This window comes from Terrapene carolina, unplaced genomic scaffold, assembly GCF_002925995.2.
Source record: "Terrapene carolina triunguis isolate 2854851 unplaced genomic scaffold, T_m_triunguis-2.0 Scaffold62, whole genome shotgun sequence".
In the NCBI taxonomy this organism is placed as follows: Eukaryota; Metazoa; Chordata; order Testudines; family Emydidae; genus Terrapene; species Terrapene triunguis.
Window position 1 is genome coordinate 31,483,276 of NW_020664413.1, and position 21,678 is coordinate 31,504,953.

At 42.8% G+C, this 21,678-nt stretch overlaps 1 protein-coding gene across 2 annotated transcripts in view; it reads left to right on the forward strand.

Moving 5' to 3' along the window:
- SLC4A10 (solute carrier family 4 member 10) overlaps nucleotides 1–21,678 on the forward strand; it is a 187,133-nt gene that overhangs the window by 82,455 nt on the left and 83,000 nt on the right. For both annotated transcript variants that reach the window (XM_026647498.1, XM_026647499.1), the window contains exon 5: nucleotides 5,631–5,791. In XM_026647498.1, the coding sequence (XP_026503283.1) occupies nucleotides 5,631–5,791 (161 nt within the window). The remainder of the gene's footprint in view (nucleotides 1–5,630; nucleotides 5,792–21,678) is intronic.

Genomic DNA, 21,678 nt, shown 5'->3' on the forward strand with positions numbered 1-21,678 from the left:
AAATAAAAACCCACTTTTTCCAAATGGTCTACACTTCCTTCCAAAGACATAAGGTCACACAACTTGTCTCCCTTTGCCACTTCTGGTTTGTCTCTGAGCAGTTTATTTATTTTGGTTCATTTTCAAATTAACATTGGCAAAAGTTCATGTCAAAACAGGTACAATTTGTAGGATTATGATACCTGTGCTAGTCAAGCAGGTTGCAAGTGAATAAATACTTGGGGAGATACAGCAGGCTCTGAAATAGATATTACTGGGCCCCATAAGCCTGATATTTTGCACTGAAAAGTTATGGCAAAGAATACTACAAAGTGTTCATATGCTCTATTTCATGTTATACTATGTACAAAATACCTGATACATTTAAAAAACAGTGACTGGTTTTGTTTTTAAATTGGACAGTCCAGTTAGCACTTTGGTTCTATAACAGAATGTCACCATTGGAGAAACAGTTGAAGTATTTTATTTTATTTTATTTTATTAGCCAATCCTGCCTGTAGGAGAGGTCATACATTTCTTCCCCACCCATCTCCCATGGCTAAAGAAAGTGTCAAGCTGCAAAAACTGAGCGTGGATTTTGAACGCTCCAAAATTTGTATTTCTGTTTTTATTCAGCCCACTATAAAAGAATGGGAAAACTTGGATCCAGGCCGCAGTTAGGATTTCTAAACCTTTTATGTTCCTGAAGTTTGATGATAAAGTCAGGGGTTTGATAAAGACACAACTCTGGGCTATTATTCCTTTTCCTTTTTTTTTTTAAAGCTCACCAAATACATTTGCATAAAGATTAGGTCTTTGTTCCTTTTAGAGTTTCTGTTACTGATGCTTATTCCTTGTTTTAAGTAATAATCTCCTGATGTGGTTAACAAGCATCACATGAGGTAGTGTATCCAACTCAAAATATAGAGAAGAAAACCAGTTCAGGAACACTCCACTCAGAGCATGGCATCAGCAGTGTTGTGCGACTGTAGCATGCCTCAGAACCATTAACTAGTAGTGCAAGATGAAATCTTAAGAAATAAAGATCATGTTTTCATACAAATATTTTTAGTACTAAAAGCAGACAGGTGGGAATCTTACTGTTCGAATGAATTCAGATTGACTTGGATACGATCACTGACATATATGGAAAACTGCTGAAAGACCATATACATAGGATAATGACACAGTGTCTATTAAGGCATCTCAAGGCTCTGCGTTAGGGCCATTCTTATTTAATATGTTGATCCAGAAAAGGGATTAAAAATCATGTTTACACGCAGACACTACTATGTTAGGAGGAGTTGGGAACACCCAAGAATGAAGACAAAGTAATAATGCAAACGGACCCAAGCTGATTAGAAACATGGATGGAAAATAAACTGAGCCTCAGTTTTTTAAAATGCAAACTAACACATCAGAAATAAACCACACAAAATGCAAATATTCAAGAGGAGGAAGACTCCTGGAAAGCAGTAATGTTAAAAGTGCCCTGGACAACAGGTTAGAATGAGTATCTGGGCAGCAAATAAGGTCAGTGCGGTTTTGGGCTGTAAACACAGAGGCACCACTTCATAGAGTAGGGAGGTAAAAGTCTCTTCTTATATAGTTCTGGTGTAACTGTGCCTAAGCTATTGAGTTTATTTTTGGATACATCATTATAGAGAGATACTCATTTACAAAAGAAGATTCTAAGAGATATGAGATATAATCTGAAATATTTTATGTCATTATAATGAGAAGGGCCAACGCAAAGATGCAGGTCTTCCTAAAATGCAGACTAGTTATAAAAGACACAAAGTTCAAACTAGTTTTCATGAGATACTCTGAAAGCAAAAGACACCAGGCAGAATGTGATTGAACACGTAGTATAGAATGCTAAATCTGATCTCAAATATATTATGAAGAGTTTGGCCAGTCCCACGGAATGTGGAATATTATAGTTTTCACATTAAGTTTTACCACATCATATGATTTTTTCTGACAGTGTTTGATTCAGTTGGTGTAATTTTGTGTGGAAAAAGTACACCTGTATGAAAACCATTGCTTTGGACTAATCTAGAAAAGCAATAATTGCAAGTTGAAAATGAAATCTTAACACAATATTCTGTTGTGAAATAGAGTGTCAACTGTACCTTGATATAATCACGTGAGACCAATTGCTAATTGTAAAGTCATAGAATCCATCAAATTTATAATGACAAACAATAGTTAATATTGGTATTTTAGTGTGTGGGGTGTTTGGTGCTATGTCACCAAGCCTGCTTTATCAAGTCAATGTTCATTATAGAGAACACCAAATACTATCCATCTACCCATTCCTTGATCAGAAAATGTAGAGAGCTGAACAGCCCAGGGCATACTCAGGAGAAACATACCGAAAGTGTACTCAATTCACATCATGTTCTGTGTGTATGCTGTTTTTGTTTCATGTCCTATGCAGGCCTTAAGGGAGTTTGGCACTGAATTTTAAAAAGGTGTCTCAGAAGACCAAAAGCCTGGAATACTATAGATGCCTGTGGGTTGTGTCTTAGAAAATAGTATAGTGATCCTTAGGTGCAGAAAAAATCAGTAGAAAACCACCACCTCATGGCTGATATAATATGAAGATTAACATTGCCTAGGGCATTCACAAGAAAGTGTTGGGTGATCAAAGATAGGCAATGAAGCAGAATAGTTTGCATTAAATTTCCATGTTACGATTAAATCACTACCTCTGCAACTATAATTGCAAATTTTATCATTTTTATGGCCTCTTGAACAGAAATGGATCTTTTCAGCCCCTTTCCTCTGTCCTCATTAGACATTTAATTAAAAAGTGTCCCCCCAATTTAACTGAGCATTGAAGGAAACACTCAGGTACACTTACTCCAAAACATAGTATCTTGCCTTCATATAGTGCTTCTACGAGTAAAGCATTAGCTAGCAGGAGTAGCTAATTAACTTCAGGTTCCCCCAAGATTGTATCTGAGGCTTAACTGAGTGACACCTGAAACACCAAACAGGCAGTTTCATTTTCTGAATAACTTCTGTGGGTGAAATTCAGCCATCTACAGAGCATCAGCCCAAGACTCATGAAGCATTCAAATGATTACAGGTTTAAGTGGGAATTAAATAGGACATAGGCCTTGGATTAGCCCCATCTACACAAGGATGAATTTCACCCACAGAAGACATTTTGAAAATGAATTTAAATAGCCTGTTTCTGTTTTCAGGTTTTATTCCATTAAACTTCAGAACCGATCTCCCTTTATAGTGTTGCGGTGGAATATAATAATGCAAACACTTGAGAACTGCATGCTTTGTTAATCTCACCTCAGTCAGGAGTCAAATGATAGCACAGGGAATCCTGACACCAAAAACCAGTTTTGTTTGGTTAAAGGAAGGCCTTGCATAATAACTTTTTCACAGGAAACTCTTAAAACATTTTAGGGTGGTTAGTCCTCAGAAAGAATTTGTTTTGCAAAGAGCTGTCTTCTTTTGGAAGAGGTGCAGCAAGGATCTGCCTCTCTGACCCCCCTCTTTCCCCACGCCCCAATTTGAACTCTTGTCTATGTCTATATACAAGGTGTAAGGTAGTGGGGAAATAGGGCTCTTATTTATAAGATTAATGATAAAATCGAATAATGTCATGTGGTACGGATAGAGTTTGGGTCATATTTTCTTCTGGTGTCACTCCACTGAAGTAGTTACACTGAAACCAGCAGAGAATTTGACTGTTTATCTCTCTATATAAAAAAATGCAGATATGCAATTAAAATTTTCATTAGATGGCTAACAGAGTGTTTTGGAGAGAGATAGTGTAGCAGTCTCGGACTTTTTTTCCCCCTAAAGTGTTTACTAGTTTCTTGTCTCTTGTCCAAACCTCCTCCTTATAGGCAGAGCTGATAGTGTTGCCTAATACTTTCCATATTTTCAGTTTCTTATAACTTTCCCAGACTCTAACCATTCTGGCTGAAATTTCCCATACTAGGTGTCTGCCTCAGGCTGAATTTTGTTTGAAAAGTTTCAGCTAAAATAGTTCAGGTGCTCTGAAGAATGAAATTAGAAATGCCTATGTTAAATGCCCATGTTAAAAAATTCTTAGTCATTTCATTGAAAAGCTCTGGTATCCCTATTCTTTTGAGTAAGGTAGTTTAAATTTGGCTCGGGGCAGTCTTTGTGTCAGAGATGTAACTTTTACTGTCCATGTGGAAATCCACTCAAATTTGGCCAAGTTTTAAGCCTTTGAAAAATCCCACCTTGCACATGCTCAGTAGAGACTTGTTAAAGTTTAGAAGTTAAGTTCTGTGAATATTTCCTCTGTACTTGGCATGGTCCAGCCTGAAGGTGCAGGGGGCTGAGCAGGACTTTCTCTGCAAATGTTGCTATTGGCTGATGTGAGCCACTGTGACAAAGCATACTGTAACTGCATGCAGGGAGACTGTTTCCTGTGCTTTGCTGGTGACCAGACAGCATAGAGGAGAAAGAAGGAGTGACTTGACTGGAATATAGAGGGGGAAGTGTGTGAGGAGTGAGGTGTGGGGAGGGCATGGAGGTAGGAGATGAACGGGTTGCAAGATCTGGGATGGGGTGGCCAGTGGAGGTGGGGAGTGGGACAGGAGTTGGATAGGAGCAGAGGGAGAGGAGGAGGTTGGGGGGCATATAGGTGCAGAGGGAGAGGAGAGCAGGAGCCAGTTGTGAAGGACCAGAGAAGGAGGGAGGCATGAGCTGGGGGAGATGGATAGCAGAAGAAAGAGGGGGGGCAGGAGCCGAGGCGATGGGTGGTGGATAGAGCCAGAGGTGGTGGCGGGCAGGACCCGGGAGAGTTGGATAGGAGAAGAGGGTGGAAGGTAGGAGCCTGGGATGGGGATGGATAGGAACAGGGGGAGAGGGAGCAGGAGCTGGTCTGTGTGTGGGGGGTGGGGGGGAGGGATGGGATGATGTATAGGAACAAAGTGGGGCTGGGACAGGACATACAGGAATGGGGGAGCAGAGACAGGTTTGGTGGGGGACATGGGCAGTAGAGTATATAACCACTAGAGCACGCTCTATTCCAAAACTTGGAAATGAACCCAGGAGTCCTGAGTCTCTGCATTCATCTGCTGCCAGCAAATAGTCATGAATCCACTGACAAAGCATGTGTCTCATCCCTCTCTAGTGCCTGGGCTATGTAGAGTATAACAGCCTACTATTGCTACCAGTTACTTCATTAGCTCAAGTGGCGGAGATCTGTACTGTTGAGTGTCAGTATTGCTCTACGTGATGGACTTTCTGGGTTTTTTTCAGTTTACTTTTTTCTAGGATTTATATTAATTCTGTAGCAGTTCTTTACCACTCCACATTCCCAGAGTTTTTCTGACATACAGTATCAATGATTCTGACACACAAAGCAGTTTTAGCCATGACAGGGCACAAAACAAAACATGTTATGTTATTTTTTATCTGCTTTCCCCTTCAACTCTCAGGATGAAATAAATGTTCAACAAATGGTAAGGGACAAAATTGCTGGGGGTGCGGGGGAGAGGGAATGTTCTCATGTTCCCTGCAAACAATAGAGAGTAAAATAAAACCAAACAAAATATTTGATAGTGTCCATTGAATATGCATGAAAATAACTCACTTTTCATTTCCTATATACAAAAGGCTTACTAAGCTGTTTGTTTGCATAGATGGTTGAAGTTTGAAGAAGATGTAGAGGATGGTGGAGAGAGATGGAGCAAACCATACGTTGCCACTCTGTCACTTCATAGCTTGTTTGAGTTGAGAAGTTGTATCCTGAATGGTACAGTTCTACTGGACATGAGAGCTAATTCTTTAGAAGAAATTGCAGGTATACTGATGTTTTATACCAATAACCTATCATGATAAATATTAATGTTGGAAACTAAAGTATGTATCACTTATCAGAGAGCTTTTGCATAAAAATCAGCTGTATGTAGAAATTTGTTCTATAAATATTTTACATGTATAAAAAATCTAAAATTGAAGTTGAGCAGTATTGTAGTAACATATTTTATAGCTAACTTTGCATAAGTTGTAGGTGTTTAATCAGAGTGGATGTGTTCTCTACTCCACTTCTGCCGCCACCACATTCAAAATGATATATGTGCTAAGTTCCACAAATTAAAGCCATTTTTGAGATGGCTGATCACAAACAGACAAATCATCTTAAACATCTCTTAAAGCCTCAACAGTTTTCCACCATGCTGAAATAACACAAAACCAGCTGAATGGGCTTTTTTCCAAATTTACAAATATGCATCTTTGGCTTGAGATCAAGATAGAGAAATTTCAGGCGATAGTGTATATTTTCTAGGAAGTTGTAGATGCCTTAAAATAGGATCTTAGAATGAAACTGGCTTTTTAAATTATATAAAGGTTGCTCCCATCATGGTATAGGAAGCATCTGTAGGACGCAAAGTGTACTAGCACTTGCTCAATGGTATAATGTTTATGTGCAGCCTCACAGTAGACATTTCAGATTATAGACCTTAAACCCAATTCTCACTGTATTGATGCTTTTCATGGGGAGACACAGTCACAACTCTCATAACAGCTTTAGGGAGTTTCATTTACGATTCTCTTCTATACTGCTAGGAAAATTCAGCCCTCTGTAACTTCATAATGACATACCTCGTACATGAGCATGCTGAACTGGGTAAGAAGGGAATAGACTGGGAAGAAACTCAGAAATTGTACAATTCACATAAGTTTCACTCGGGGGGAAAGAGGAGAAAATTGAAGTTTTTTGAGTTTGAAAGACCACATTTTATACAAGTCAGGGCAATTCTAGATGGAATTTATTGGGGGGGGGGTAAGTATGTAATGGTGACAATAGCAGGGGATCACAGAGGAAAACTAAAATATTCAAAAAATGTTAGATGTGTGTGAGTAGACAATAAAAGGCTAGGGTGACTCATGTACAGAGTGCAAAAAACAATAGGTTTAGAACAGAATGACCCAAGAATGGCCATGAAATATGTTGAGATTCAGAGTTTTCCCCCCAACTTAATCTCTTGATGCTTGGGCTGGCAGAGGTTGGAACATCATGGAAAAAGCATGATCAGCTTTTGGAGCACCTCTTGTCACGTTTGTGTGATTCCATCTGACTGATGCTTGGAGCAGAGGACTCTGCAAGATAGAATCATTGAAATTATACAGATCCAGAGGTCCATCACCCTGCCACTGAAAAATTAAATAATAAAATATTCAGCAGTTATCAGCCAGAAATGTGTACCTGTGACAGTTCTTGGGTTACCCAGGAGTCAGGACTGTGGGTCTCCTTGTTGCCTCCTGCCTCCTGGCACTGCCAGCATTCTTCTCTGGGCTAATTAATGCCAGCCCTTCCTTCACCAGGCAAGTTAACAAACCACAAACCCCAAGTTCTTTTGAATCATTGCCCTGTGATATCCAGCCCCTGACATTGGCTCCTCACAGAATTTCCAGACCCTCTTCATCCAAAGATGCAGTATACTCCAGTTCACCGGTTTTACCTTAAACCACTGCTCCTGTAAACCACACAGCACTTGTGAGCACTTATAGTAAAGCAAAAGAAGCTTTATTTAAGAAAGAATAAAGATTTAATTAGAAACGAGAGAGTGGTGGAAACAATTGGTTGCAATAAAAAACGAAATCATAACATCAAATCTGGGTCTACACTTATCAATAGTTCTTATCCAGTAAAGTAGATCCACCCCCCGCCCCCAAGCTCAGTCTGTTGCAGACCTGGCTAGTTTCTCAAGAACCAGGACCCAAATGTTCATGAAAGCAACCCCTCACCTGGGATTGAGAGTCTTGACAAGTGATGAGATTTCTGTAGATACTTTACACGTTACTCTTTATGTATAACTCTCCGGTTAGACATGTGTTTGGTGTGGTGAGTTTGTCACATTTGAGGTGAGAGCTGCTTGCAAAGAATAGGGGACCCATTGCCAAGGAGTCTGTGTCACAGAACCATCTCCCACCTCCATTTCCCTCAAACACTGTGCATTTCACCCTACTTCAGAGGTGAGAGTCAGGGAGAAGGAATGGAGGCTTCAGCCCCCTCAAAAGAGAAAAATTAGAAACACAAAGCACCCATTATGAGAACAGTTACAGCAAAAGAATAGTGTAAAAAATTATGAGCGCTTAAAACTTACATTAATTTGCTTGAGAGTTCAAAATGGGAGATGGTACCTGTAAGCAGGGTCTGAATGTATGCTTCCCTGACAGCTAGCTGGGAGGGGAAGAGACTATGTGTGTGTTTATGTAAATACAGTTTACTCCTGCTCTGTTTACATATTCATCATTTACAGCTGTGTCAAAGGATCAACTTTGGCTGCTGTTGGGTACAAATGACCTTAGTACCGAATGCAGGGGTAGTGAAATATGGTAACCAATGTTGTAATTATTGTAGGAATACAGGAAAGCAGGACTGTGCTTAACCTGTCCCAAATGAGGGGAGGCACCGTCAGTTGAAAGAACCTCATTAAGGAGGGGATCAAATGTCAGAGCCCTGCAAAAGTAAGCGGGGTGGAGACAGAAGTTCTGGTGTTCTGGTCAGGAGGCTGCACAACCCTATTCCCCCCACCCCCCCCCGGGGTTTTCTCTAGACTGGCTTAACCTGTTCTTCCCCACTGTTTATTTTAATTGCTCAATCAGAGCTGAAACCCATTGTGGTAGGACTGTTTCTGCCCTGCCTGCTAAGAGCTAAAATCACTGAGAGCTGAAATCACTTTAGATGGGGCAGTGTTTCTGCCCAGCCCGCAAAAGAGCTGAAAATCACTGAGAGACTGATGTGCAGCGGTCACAGCAGAGAGGCAGAAAGTGACTGACAGTCAGCTGGCAAATGAGTGACCAGCAGGGTGGTGGCAGAGGCACAATGAGCAGCCAGCAGGGTGGCGGCAGAGAGGTGTGATGAGCGACCAGCAGGGTGGTGGCGGAGAGGTGCGATGAGCGGCCAGCATGGTTGCTGGTGGAAGGGCGCGACGAGAGCAGTGAGCAGACCAACAGACTGAGTAAGATGCCTCTTTACCCCCCACCCAACTCTGCAGATGCACCTCTGAACTCTGGGTCTGCGCTGACCAAGGATAGCAACTGAGAGTGGGATGCAGAGAAGGGTTGGGCATGTGAAAGGGATTTTTGGGTTGCTGGACTTAAGAACCTGAGGGGAAAAGGGCACTGCCCAACCTACTTGGGAGTGGGTCTTTTACTCATGGTTTATGTTTATGAATCCTGTTTGCAGTGTTTTCCCAAATTAACTCTGAGTTACTTCCCTCCTTTTATTAAAAGTTGCTTTTCTACACTCGGACTCTGTGCTTGTGAGTGGGGAAGTATTGCCTCTCAGAGGTGCCCAGGGGTGGTGTGTAATTTTCACAGGTTACTGGGTGGGGGCTCGAGCCGGTTCTGTGTTGTATTGATGGAAAGAAACCCCTAGATATTAAACACGGCCCTGGTTGCTGCTGGCTCCACCTGGCAGAAGGGTTACATACCTTTTGTTTTATATAAAGGTGGAAAAGTAATAGTGAGGAAACTTTGCCTCACACACCAGAAGAGAGTATAAAGGAATTGGATTTACACACAGCTGGTAATGTATTTAAGGTCAGATAAGCTTTATCATAGTAATCTGAATGAAGCAACAGGGGAGATGTACATAGGGTCAGCTCTTACAGAGACATTAAAGTTGGTTGGGATGGGGGTGGCTGCTCCCCACAGCAGGCACCCTTCTCAAACTTGTGTGTCAAAGTGGTGTGAGATATTATACACTCAGTCTACAGTAGTTTGTGTGGTTTCCCCTTCTGTGCTAAGGATCCCATTCTTCCAGGGGCTGAATAAGAATGTCAGGATTTGGCTTGATAATGAGAAAAGATGGATGTGAGGGATAGAAGTGAGACTGGCAGTTTGCTAGGACAAAGGGGTATGCCAATGTGGTGTTTTATTACTATGTATAACAAAACTTATTAATTTTTTATCAAGAAGATCACTTGCCTACCACCCAGTTTTACTGTTCTGATTGCTAGGCCTGTCTCACTCAGGCTGGAAAAACCCAGTGGTCAGCCTCAATCAGGGCAATGCTAAGTCTTAGGTATGGTTTCAGATTGATGAACTAGAAGCGTCAGTCATTCAGTCAGTCCATCTCCCTAATGAAATAAGTGTTCCACTCCAAAATACATTTCTTCATGAACTTTGATGAAGTAACATTGAGCATTATGGATTTTTTTTTGTCAGCTTTCTGAAGATATCTGATAGCAAGACCACAATGCATTTATAGTCTCTGGAGCACTAGTTGCTGTCAGTTCTCCTTTTCTTTGTTGTGTTCTTGAAACTTTAGAAGTCACAGCATTAGTTTGTTCTGAGACCATTTTCGCAGGTAATTGGTCCGTTAACTTGTCTTTTGGTACAGGAGCTTGATTTAGGGTTGTAATGTAATTTTTTGGATTGGTTCCATTTCCAAAATCTTTTGACTCACTGCTTAGAAAAAGTTTTTTGTTTGTTCTCAGAACTTTCCCAAAACCTATATATAGCCTAGGAGTGGCAGCTATCATTATTGATGAAGTTCTCCCTCATTTGGTATCTTCTCTGATACAAATAGTAGATTGTTATATTACAAGGTTTGATTGATTGCTGCTTTTAGAATCTGCAATTTTAACAGCCATCCTCCTGACTGTCTTTCTTAACTACTTTGCAAGTGTTTCACCTCACTCTGAGGGTATTGTTCTGTAACTCAGATAGATTTGTATCTTCCATGCTGTCTTGGGGTTTTCTGAAGAGATTTTTCACTATTATAAATAAAGTTGCTAGTCCATTTGATTAGGGATGTCATTCTATTATTATTATTATTATTATTTGAATTGCAGTAGTACTGGAAAGCCTTATAGGGATCAAGCTTCATTGTGCTAGGCATGGTACAAACACACAAGAAGATAGGGTCCCAGCTCCTAAGTTTTGCAAAACAATGCAACAAATGAGCGTGGCAAACAGAAAGGATGGAGGAGGAAGTAGGAGGTTTAGCAGTAATAAGGTCAGATAGTTACATAGGCTTGCTGTGTATGTACACAGCTCTGATAGTTTCAATTAATAGGAAAGGGTTTTTATTCCTATATAAATAAAATAAGTCCTGGACTTGAAGTGTAATGATGAAATTTGTACTTATCAGCAAAGTCTTTAAAGTCTCTTTTACTAAATAATTGCCCATTATTAGTTGTTATAGTTCCACTTATGGGACACCGCATTTTGGAAACATTGGTTTGATTCTAGAAATGACAGGAGTTCTGCTTGTATTGAATAATATTGACACTTAGTAAATTAAAGAAACAGTTCCTGGGTACCACAGAGCATCCCTAAATACAGAGGTCAATCCCAACCTTTCCCTATTGTCACAGGTTCTCTTGTCTGTTGGCATCATTTTCTTCAGAAAATTGTTCAATACTTGCAGTATTGCCTTCTATCCATGATTATGCTAGACCAGTACAATGACATTCACACTCATCATTTAGTTTTCTCGATGCCACCAGATACTTCCTGTGTTGCAAAACTTATTTTCTTAAGGTAGAGGGTACTATGCACTTTTGCTTTTAGTAACACTCCTCAGTTAACTTAAGTCCTTATCTTTGTGGTGCATAATTGGTTTCTGTGTTTTTTCCTGCTATTTCTACCTTTTTAATAACTTTGCATAGGATTTTTATAGTCTCACTGTGGATAATTTCCCACATTATTCTATGTAAGACATGTCACTCTGATTATAACAAGTAAAATTGTTATATACATATATTTTCAGTTTATTTGCCTGGAGACTGTATTATGCTCATGACAGTATATCTGCCATCAGAAACTTGCTGTCTGGACTACATTCCTGCTTCAAATTACACATTTGTAAATGCAACAACAGTCTTTCTATCCTTGAAGAAGTTTCACTTAACCTGCATTGTTAGATTGTGATCAGGGGTTTTTGTCTGCTTCAGCCAAGACTTTTAATCCATATAAGCACTCTCTTTATTCATTGAAATGTTCAAAATCCAGAACATAGCCCTAGATTCTTTCTCTATTTGAGTATACATTTTTTAAAGATCTTAATATGCTTGAGATAAAATCTACAGGTGAACAATTATTTTAATGTTGTTGCACTAAGATGGCTTTCAAAACATTTTGTGCTACATCCCTAGAAACTGTTTGTTAATTCTGCATTCAAATATTGTACCACTCATCATGCGAGTTTTAAAATTATCCCATTCCCCTTCATCATTTCCATTCTTCATTTTCTTTTGTTTTGTATTCAAACTTTGTCCCTATTTAAAAGAAATATCTGTAAGACCGTGAGCTTGTTGGGCCAGGGACATGTCTATTTGTATCTGATGATTAAGTGCAATACATATCTGCAATGCTCTATATGGAAATAATATATTGTTGTTCTAGCTGGGTTTCCTGAGATGAATTTTCACATCAGGCATTGTAGGTCTTTTAGATTGTATGTTCTTGGCATTTCTCAATTTGCTATTCATTTTTCTTTGTCCCTCATTGAAAAGTACTTCACCCGGGATTTCAGTCTGTTTAAAAGAACACATTTCCTTTACTTCAATTTTAAACCACTTTTACCTATATTTGAGTACAATACATAGTCTTCTGTCATGTATCTCTGGTGTAGCTCCCAGATTAATATACAGTCATTAATATACACTCTTTACAAGAATTCCTTTGAACTGTAGTAGTCTATCGATCACTTCTAGTGCAGACCATATGTCCAAATGAAGTCTCAAGAATCTGTCATCCAAATAGTGTATTTTGGAACTTGTCTTTTCAAGAGGTATTTGCCAGAAAATAGTTCCAATATCCAATTCAGAGAACCACTTTACTCTGTTATTCTTCCCATTATTTCAGTTCAAATTGGCAGATAAAACTGTTCTCTTTTGATATTTTTATTTAGTTCCTTTGGATCCATGCAAATTCTCAGATTACCATCTGGTTTGTTGACTAACCACTGAATGAACCCAGAAGGTTCTAGCACTCAGCATATGATTCCATTTTCTATCATTTGGCTCAAAGAATTTTTGGTCAACCTTTAGTGATGGTACTTTCTTTGTCTGGTCTCTGGTCTTGCAATTTATTTTGGTTGTACTCAGCGTGTTTTAGGCAAACAGCAGACCCCTTCAAATAAATAAATGTATTCAGCATGACCTCTGTGTGTCTATTAGCTTTTCAATGAACCGCACACGTTATGTTTGAACTTTTCCATAATTTCAAATCCAGTATTGATTGTCAGCCCTTTTCTACTCTTACAAATGTCAGCTCATGCACTATACCATTATATTCTTTAGGGCGTTCACATGTTCCTCATGCTGAAATTTTCTCTCTGTGTAATGGCTCAATCCTGTTAGTGAGGTCATTGGGCTTTGCAGGCCCTCAGCATCTCATGGCTGAGTGTGCAGTTTCATTGTCTTTGGTAATATCCTGTTAAGCTTTCAATCTGTGCAAATCTTGTTTTGCAAGTATGTTTGCTTGATTCTAGGCACCAATTTACATTTACTTTTTGGTGCATTTTAGACTCCCTATTCATATGCAACTTTCTTAGTGAAAAACTGTTTCTCAGTCTGTGGTGGACTCATTTTGCATATCTAGATATTTCCCCCTAACAGCACATGCTTGAAAAGAGGTTTTTTTAATACAGCGTTTATGATACACATTACCACAAGTATGACATTGTTTGTGAACAAGCTGCTTCCCACAGGTTTGGCACTGCCTTTGTCTTTAATTCTTTCATTCAGTTTGCACCCTTTTCACCAACCTGGTTTTTGTTTTTACTAACATTTGATCACCTCCAGATGCAAGCCTTCATCAGGTTGGCAAAGTTGTGCTGCTTTGTCTAGAGGTTAACTCCATGTTTCTTAGCAACCTTTCAGTAACTACAATAGTCATGAATTAGGGAATCTCTCATATTTCCAAAATTACTTGACTGATGTTGAAATTTCAGCTCAGTTCCATTCAGTGGTCTCATTTTCCACCTTGTGTATGTGACCAAAACAAACAGTATTCACACACTTTCATTTTTTTAGGGTTGCAAAATACCTATTTAATGCTCTAATGGAAACAGGGGTGGCTCTATGTATTTTGCCGCCCCAAGCACGGCAGTCAGGCAGCCTTCGGCAGCATGTCTGCGGGAGGTCCGCCGGTCACACGCCTTCGGTGTACCCGCCGCCAAATTGCCGCCGAAACCGTGGGACCGGTGGACCTCCCGCAGGCATGCCGCCGAAGGCAGCCTGACTGCCGCCTTCACGGCGACTGGCAGGACGCCCCCCGCGGCTTGCCGCCGCAGGCACGTGCTTGGTGCCTGGAGCCACCCCTGAATGGAAACAAAGTATTGTCTCCATACGTTATGAGATGCACAGTGTCACACTGACACAGCCCTGAATTGCCTGGCAGCTCTGATGTTCTCACCAAGCTATGAGCCAGGAGGTTCTCTCACTTTTACTTTCTGTGGACTTCTCTGCACTTATTATTGAGCAAAGCAACAGGCTCCTACCCTAGTCCTACAGTATTCCTACTCCTACACTCTCTCACAAACAGAAGTTGGTCTAATATAAGATATTACTTCATCCACCTTGTCTCTCTCCTACCTTAGAAGGTAGCAAGTGTCATTCCCCCATTTTACACATCAGTAGCAGAGATGTTGAACAAAGTACATTTGAAGGAAATTTGGGAATAGAACCCAGCTTTTTAATCTACTCAGCCATACTGCTTCTCAGAATGAACATGTCAAATATATGTTTTTAGCTAACCTGGTGTGTGTGTGTGTGTATATATATATATATATATAGAAACCACTATTGTAACCACTAGACACACTCCCCTCCTTGAGCCAGAAACAGAACTCAGTAATCCTGATCTCCAACATTCTGTTGCTGTCTAGTAAATAGTTGTGTAACTCACTGGGAAACTGTCTCTCTAATCCCCTTCCAGTGGCTGATCAAACTAGAGAGTAACAGCTCAAGTGGTAGAGGTCTGGGTTGGGGATCTACGTCCTAGATTCAAATCCTGTTGACAATCCATGCAGGGAACTTTTATGGTCCATGATAGAATTTGTTTTTCCATTTTTATTTTTTTTAAAAACCCTGGTTTATTGAATTCACACACAAAGAAAATATCCATAAAAATAGGTTGCGAGGTTAACAAACCCTTACAATCTATTGATTATGGCATGACAGACAACAAAACCTAAGGATTCCACATTCTGGTTATTTGTCACACATTTTGATTGAATATATCACACAATAGCAGGTTTAAAGGTTGAGCTAGCTTCACTAGCCCTGTGGCATCCTTGTGTTCCTTGGGTCAAATTCTCTGCTGGTGTAAACTGACACAGCTCCTTTGAAGTCAATGGGGCTGGGCCAATTTACACCAAAAGAATTTGGGCCTCTGATCTTGAGGACTTTCACCGTGCCCAGCTGCTGCACAGCAGAGAAAAAAGGAGTGGGGAAAAGCTCTTCGGGTCTTCACCTTTCCTTGCTCACTGGTACAGGGGACAGGCTCTAGGCGTCTAATGGATTTTAGCTGCTATTTTGGAGGGGTTAAAAATTAGATAATTGGTCAAGTACTGCTCACAGTTACTCCAGTGTAAATCTGGTGTATCTCCAATGTAAACAGTGGAGTTGCTCCAGAGCAAAATTTGTCTCTTTTGTGATATTCTCTGAGAACAGAATGAAGACTTTTATTATCTCTGTTTTTCACCTTGACATGGGAGTGGCTAATTTCTAAGATAAGGAAAGTGAGAATTTAAGGGTTGTCGAAAACTACAGCTTTTTCAGTACAAAGAACTGTTGGTTTGTATTGCTGTTTACAGAAATATATGAATTATACAAATGTCTTGTGTAGTCTTCAATAGCAAATGTAGAGTCTGAAACTGCCAGGGGCTCAGGACCTCAAAATGCTGGTGGGGAACTCAGGTAGGTTTGGACTCAGTAGGCTTAAATTTTCAAAGCTGCCTAAGGAATTTGGATGTATTATTTCTCTTAATGAAAAGTGGGTGCCCAAATCCCTTAGGTGACTCTGCAAATCTCAATAATTAAGGTCCCAGTAATAGTAATTAATAATAATTAAGGGCCCAATCTGGTTCCCAGTGAAGACTCCCATTGACTTCACTCACATTAATGGTTCATATTCATGCTTTTGGCTTGATCCTGTTCCCACTGAAATTGATTTGAATACTGTATTTGACTTCAGTGGGAGAAGGATTGGGCCTGTTTGTTCTTTCAGCTTCCAAATTACATGATTGCTAGATCAATATTAGATCATGGATTAACATAAAGTGGTCTAATGTTGCATGTTTTACTCTATTTTGTTGAGTGTTTCTTAATCACAGAATTAGGTTATAGACAGTATAAAGATATTTTAAATGAGTCTGATTGGGGAGAGATCTTGAAATTAAATATAAAGGAATAGTAAAGAAATTCAAGTTTCTTTGAATCTTTCTTAAATAAAATGGACCAAGAAGGATGAATTTTCTGCTTAAAAAATAAACAATGTTTTCTTCACTGTTTCTTTGTAAACCAAGATTTTCTTACTGCCCAAAGCCGTAAGAAACTTAAGGCTTTATCAGTGTCAACATTTCTCATGCCTCACTGTGTTACCATGTCCACTAACTGCAGATAATAATAGAATGTGATTTAATGATATTCCTAACTCTTCTGCAGAGTTTACTTTTCAAAGAGTTGCATACTGTAATTGTGATACTGCCTTATACAGCCTAAAGTAAATTGCATCTGTGTATAAAAGGGGCCTCTGAAGGGTTTTATGTATTGTGGAAGAGGGATGTTTTTTCTGGAGAAGTAGATTGTCTTTGTCCTGCTGCAGAGGCCAAAGTGTCCTTGAGTTTTGATACTGTTAGGCTACATATATACTGCATGTTAAGGGTGTGGTTCCCAGCTCACAGGGCCGGCTCCAGCTTTTTTGCCGCCCCAAGTGGCGAAGCGGGGGGGAAAAAAAAGCGCCGCGATCAGCAGTACATCGGCAGCAGCTCAATCGTGCTGCTCCATTCTTTGGCGGCAGTTCGGCGGCCGGTCCTTCGATCCCTCTCGGCGGCTCTTCGGCGGAAGCTCAAAGAGGAAGAGAGGGACTGAGGGACCCACCGCCGAATTGCCGCCGCTGACCCGGATGTGCCGCCCCTTTCCATTGGCCGCCCCAAGCACCTGCTTCCTTTGCTGGTGCCTGGAGCCGGCCCTGCGAACTCATATACACCTACTCATGCGAGCCCTAGAGATTTGCCATTGCTAGAGGTAGAGACATGATGCCATAAAAATATAGGCCTAAATCCTTTGCTCTGTTATGTGGTGTGGAAGTCAGGGAAACTCTATTGATCACGTGAAGGGGCAGCAGTTGCACAGGCTTTCTCTACAGTAGCCATTTTGGGAAATCTTCACCCTTGTACTTCCACTGGTGCAGCTCAAAGGGTGGTAGCAATGCAAGATTGCCAACCCACACATTCCAAAATCATGAATCAGACTTCAGAAATAATCAGATTTGTTTGTTTAAACAGTTCTCTCTATTTGCCTTTTGGTTTCTGAGGCCATGTCTATACTACAGTGGAAAGCTGATCTAAGGCCTGGTCTACACTAGGCTTTTATGTCGAATTTAGCGCCGTTATATCGAATTAACCCTGCACCCGTCCACACCAGGAAGCCATTTAGTTCGACATAGAGCTCTCTTTAAATCGATTTCTGTAATCCTCCCCAACGAGAGGAGTAGCGCTAAATTCGAAATGGCCATATCGAATTAGGCTAGGTGTGGATGGAAATCGACGCTAATAGCTCCGGGAGCTATCCCACAGTGCACCACTCTGTTGACGCTCTGGACAGCAGTCCGAGCTCGGATGCTCTGACCAGCCACACCCCGGGAAAATTTGAATTCCTTTTCCTGTCTGGGCAGTTTGAAGCGCAGTTTCTGTTTGGACACCGTGGCGAGCTCAGCAGCAGTGGCAGCAGTGGCAACGATGCAGAGCTCTCCAGCAGAGATGGCCGTGCAATCCAATAGAAAGAGGGCCCCAGCATGGACGGATCGGGAAGTCTTGGATCTCATCGCTGTGTGGGGAGATGAGTCCGTGCTTTCCGAGCTGCGCTCCAAAAGACGGAATGCAAAGACCTATGAGAAGATCTCTAAAGCCATGGCAGAGAGAGGCTACAGCCGGGATGCAACGCAGTGCCGCGTGAAAATCAAGGAGCTGAGACAAGGCTACCAGAAGACCAAAGAGGCAAACGGACGCTCTGGATCCCAGCCCCGCACATCCCGTTTCTACGAGGCACTGCATTCCATCCTAGGTGCGGCCGCCACCACTACCCCACCCCTGACCGTGGACTCTGAGGATGGGATATTGTCCGCGGCCGGTTCCTCCGACATGTTAGCAGACGGGGAAGATGAAGAAGGAGATGAGGAGGACGAGGCAGTCGACAGCGCTGGCACCGCTGATTTCCCCGACAGCCAGGAGCTCTTCATCACCCTGACAGAGATCCCCTACCAACCGTCCCCCGCCGTTACCCCAGACACAGATTCAGGGGAAGGATCAAGCAGTAAGTGTTTTAAATATCTAAACATTTATTTACAACATAACTGGCATATTTAAAATATTAACAGTAGCTAAAGTGCTTTAAAACATGTAAACATTTATTTGCAACAAAACAGGAAGATTGAAAATATTAACAGTGGGTAAAGTGCTTCAAAACATGTAAACAGGAAAGTCAAACAAAAGGGGAATCAGTGCAAAGTGTATCATGATTAGTCTGTCTTTGGGCGCCTCAATATATAGTCCGAACCTTTTTCAAAAAATTGCACAATGTCCGCTTCATGATTATAGTGCCCAAAACCCTGCAGTCATTTGTCCCTCCAAGGGCACCTAAGCCAAGAACTGGTCAATGTAACCGGGGATAGAGGCGACATCCTCCGGGGAGAACTCCTCATACACCTCCTGCAGGTGTTTTTCCAGCCTCATCAGCAGGTTCCTGGGCAGGGAGAGCTTATTAGGCCCCCCGTGGTAGGACACGTTTCCCTGCCACAACGCCAGCAGGTACTCCGGGATCATGGCCTTGCAGAGCAGTGCAGCAAATGGCCCCGGTTTCTGCAGGCTGTCCCGGAGCATCTTCTCCTTCTGGCTCTCCGAGACCTTCAGGAGGGTGATGTCTGGCATGACTCCCTGCTGTGAATTAGGTAGGGGAAAGTTAGTATTGGGACTGCTTGCCCGTCCCTTTACAGAACTGCAACCGCCGGTTTACAGCTACGCGGTTTACAGCCGCGAGGGGGTGGGACAGGGCCAGAGTTCATGCTTGCAGGATTGCTGCCAGCAGAGACTCGCATTGCTTTCTATGTGAAAGGAGGCCAGTGCCACTCTTAAAGTTTTAAGCGGCCACAAGTCTACGGCTTACCATGTTTGCCAGCTAGACAAAGTCCGGTGTCCAGCCCTGCTCCTCAGCTCGCCACAGCAAGACCGCAGGCACGGTAGGCGAGGGCCGAAAATTCGACCTTGTCCTCAGTGCGCGTGTGATAGGTGCTCTGCATGGTCTTGTTCACAGAGAAAGACTATGTTCTCTGTTCACAGATACATTGCTCTGTCTCAGGAATTCACTCCCTTTTTCCAATTCCCACAGCCACATCTGCCCAGAGGCTAGCGCACATTAGGAGGAGGAAGAAGAGGACACGGGAAGACATGTTTGCTGAACTAATGGGATGCTCCCGAGCACAGGCAGCCCAGCAGACACAGTGGAGGGAGAACTTGTCCCAAATGCACCGGGCAAACATTGAACGGGAGGAGAGGTGGCGACAGGAGGACAGGCAGGCTACTCAAACGCTGCTTGGACTAATGAGGGAGCAAACGGACACGCTCCGCCGCCTTGTGGATGTTCTGCAGGACCGGAGGCAGGAGGAGAGAGCCCCGCTGCAGTCTCTCTGTAACTGCCCTGCCCCGCCACCAAGTCCCATACCCCCCTCACCCAAAGTCCAAACACGGAGGGGTGGAAGGGGCCGTGAAAAATTTCACTCCACCCCTGCGGACTGCTCTACCACTAGAAGGCTCTCATTCCCCAAAATTTGAAAAGTCCTTTCCTACCCGCCTCACACAAGACCCCGTCCAAGTTTCACGCCCCCGTTCCATGTGCGGTTGTTAATAAAGAATACGTTTCTGTTCATTTCTGTTTCCATCCTCTTCTTTTGGAGGGGAGTCTGTCTGAAGGGGGGGGAAGGGGCTTGGTCATTGGACAGGACAGTCACCTTTAGCAGAGGGCAGGTGCAGCAGCAGGGCACATATACAGTGCAGTGACTAGTTATCCTGGTCAGTCTGGGAGGTGGTTTTCATGTTCTGTGTGGTGGGGGGGGTGGTGTTGCTCTGTGACTTGGTGGCGGGGGAGGGCAGTTACAGATCTTATGCAGCGGTCCTTACCCTGGATCACAGAGCCGCGCAGCAGGGGATCTGTAACCCTCCTCCCCCTGCAAGACAGTCACATAGCCGACACATACACGCAGTCCCGGCCAGGAGGGCTGGCAGGCTCCGTTGAAACAACCACTCCACCACCGCGGAGCCTGTCATTCCTGGAGTTTAGAAGCATCATTTGCATCACAACACTAAACCCGCCCCCCGCCACAGTCTGCGTCCCAGGTTTAAAACATTCCCGCGAAAACAGTAATAAAGACAATGGTGTCCATTAACAAAACAGAACAGATTTTATTTTTTGGGAAGGGGGTGAAGGGGGTATGTGATTGGAGAGGATAGTCGACGGCAACTGGGTAAAGAAACGGGGGCAAGTTCTGCTTCTGTGTCCACAAACTTAAAAGTCACTGGGTACCCTGCTCAGCCTTGAAACTGGCTTTCAAAGCCTCCCGGATGCACAGCGCGTCCCGCTGGGCTCTTCTAATCGCCCGGCTGTCTGGCTGGGCGTAATCAGCAGCCAGGCTATTTGCCTCAACCTCCCACCCCGCCATAAAGGTCTCCCCCTTGCTCTCACACAGATTGTGGAGCACACAGCAAGCTGCAATAACGATGGGGATATTGGTTTCGCTGAGATCACAGCGAGTGAGTAAGCTTCTCCATCTCCCCTTGAGACGGCCAAAAGCACACTCCACCACCATTCTGCACTTGCTCAGCCGGTAGTTGAACAGTTCTTTTTCTGTGTCCAGGGCGCCAGTATAGGGCTTCATGAGCCAGGGCATTAGCGGGTAGGCTGGGTCCCCGAGGATCACTGTAGGCATCTCCACATCCCCAACAGTTATCTTGTGGTCCGGGAAGTAAATACCTTCCTGCAGCCGTCTAAACAGACCAGAGTTCCTGAACACGCGAGCGTCATGAACCTTGCCCGGCCATCCGACTTAGATGTTTGTAAACCGTCCCCGATGGTCCACCAGTGCTTGCAGCACCATTGAAAAGTAGCCCTTTCTATTGATGTACTGGCTGGCCTGGTGGCCCGGTCCCAGGATAGGGATGTGAGTCCCATCTATAGCCCCACCGCAGTTTGGGAATCCCATCGCGGCGAAGCCATCTATGATGGCCTGCGCGTTTCCCAGGGTCACTACCTTTGACAGCAGTACCTTGACGATTGCCTTGGCTACTTGCAGGACAACAACCCCCACGGTAGATTTGCCCACGCCAAAGTGGTTCGCGACTGACCGGTAGCTGTCCGGCGTTGCAAGCTTCCAGAGTGCTATGGCCACTCGCTTCTGGACAGTCAGGGCTGCTCGCATGCGGGTGTCCTTGCGCTTCAGGGCAGGGGACAGCAA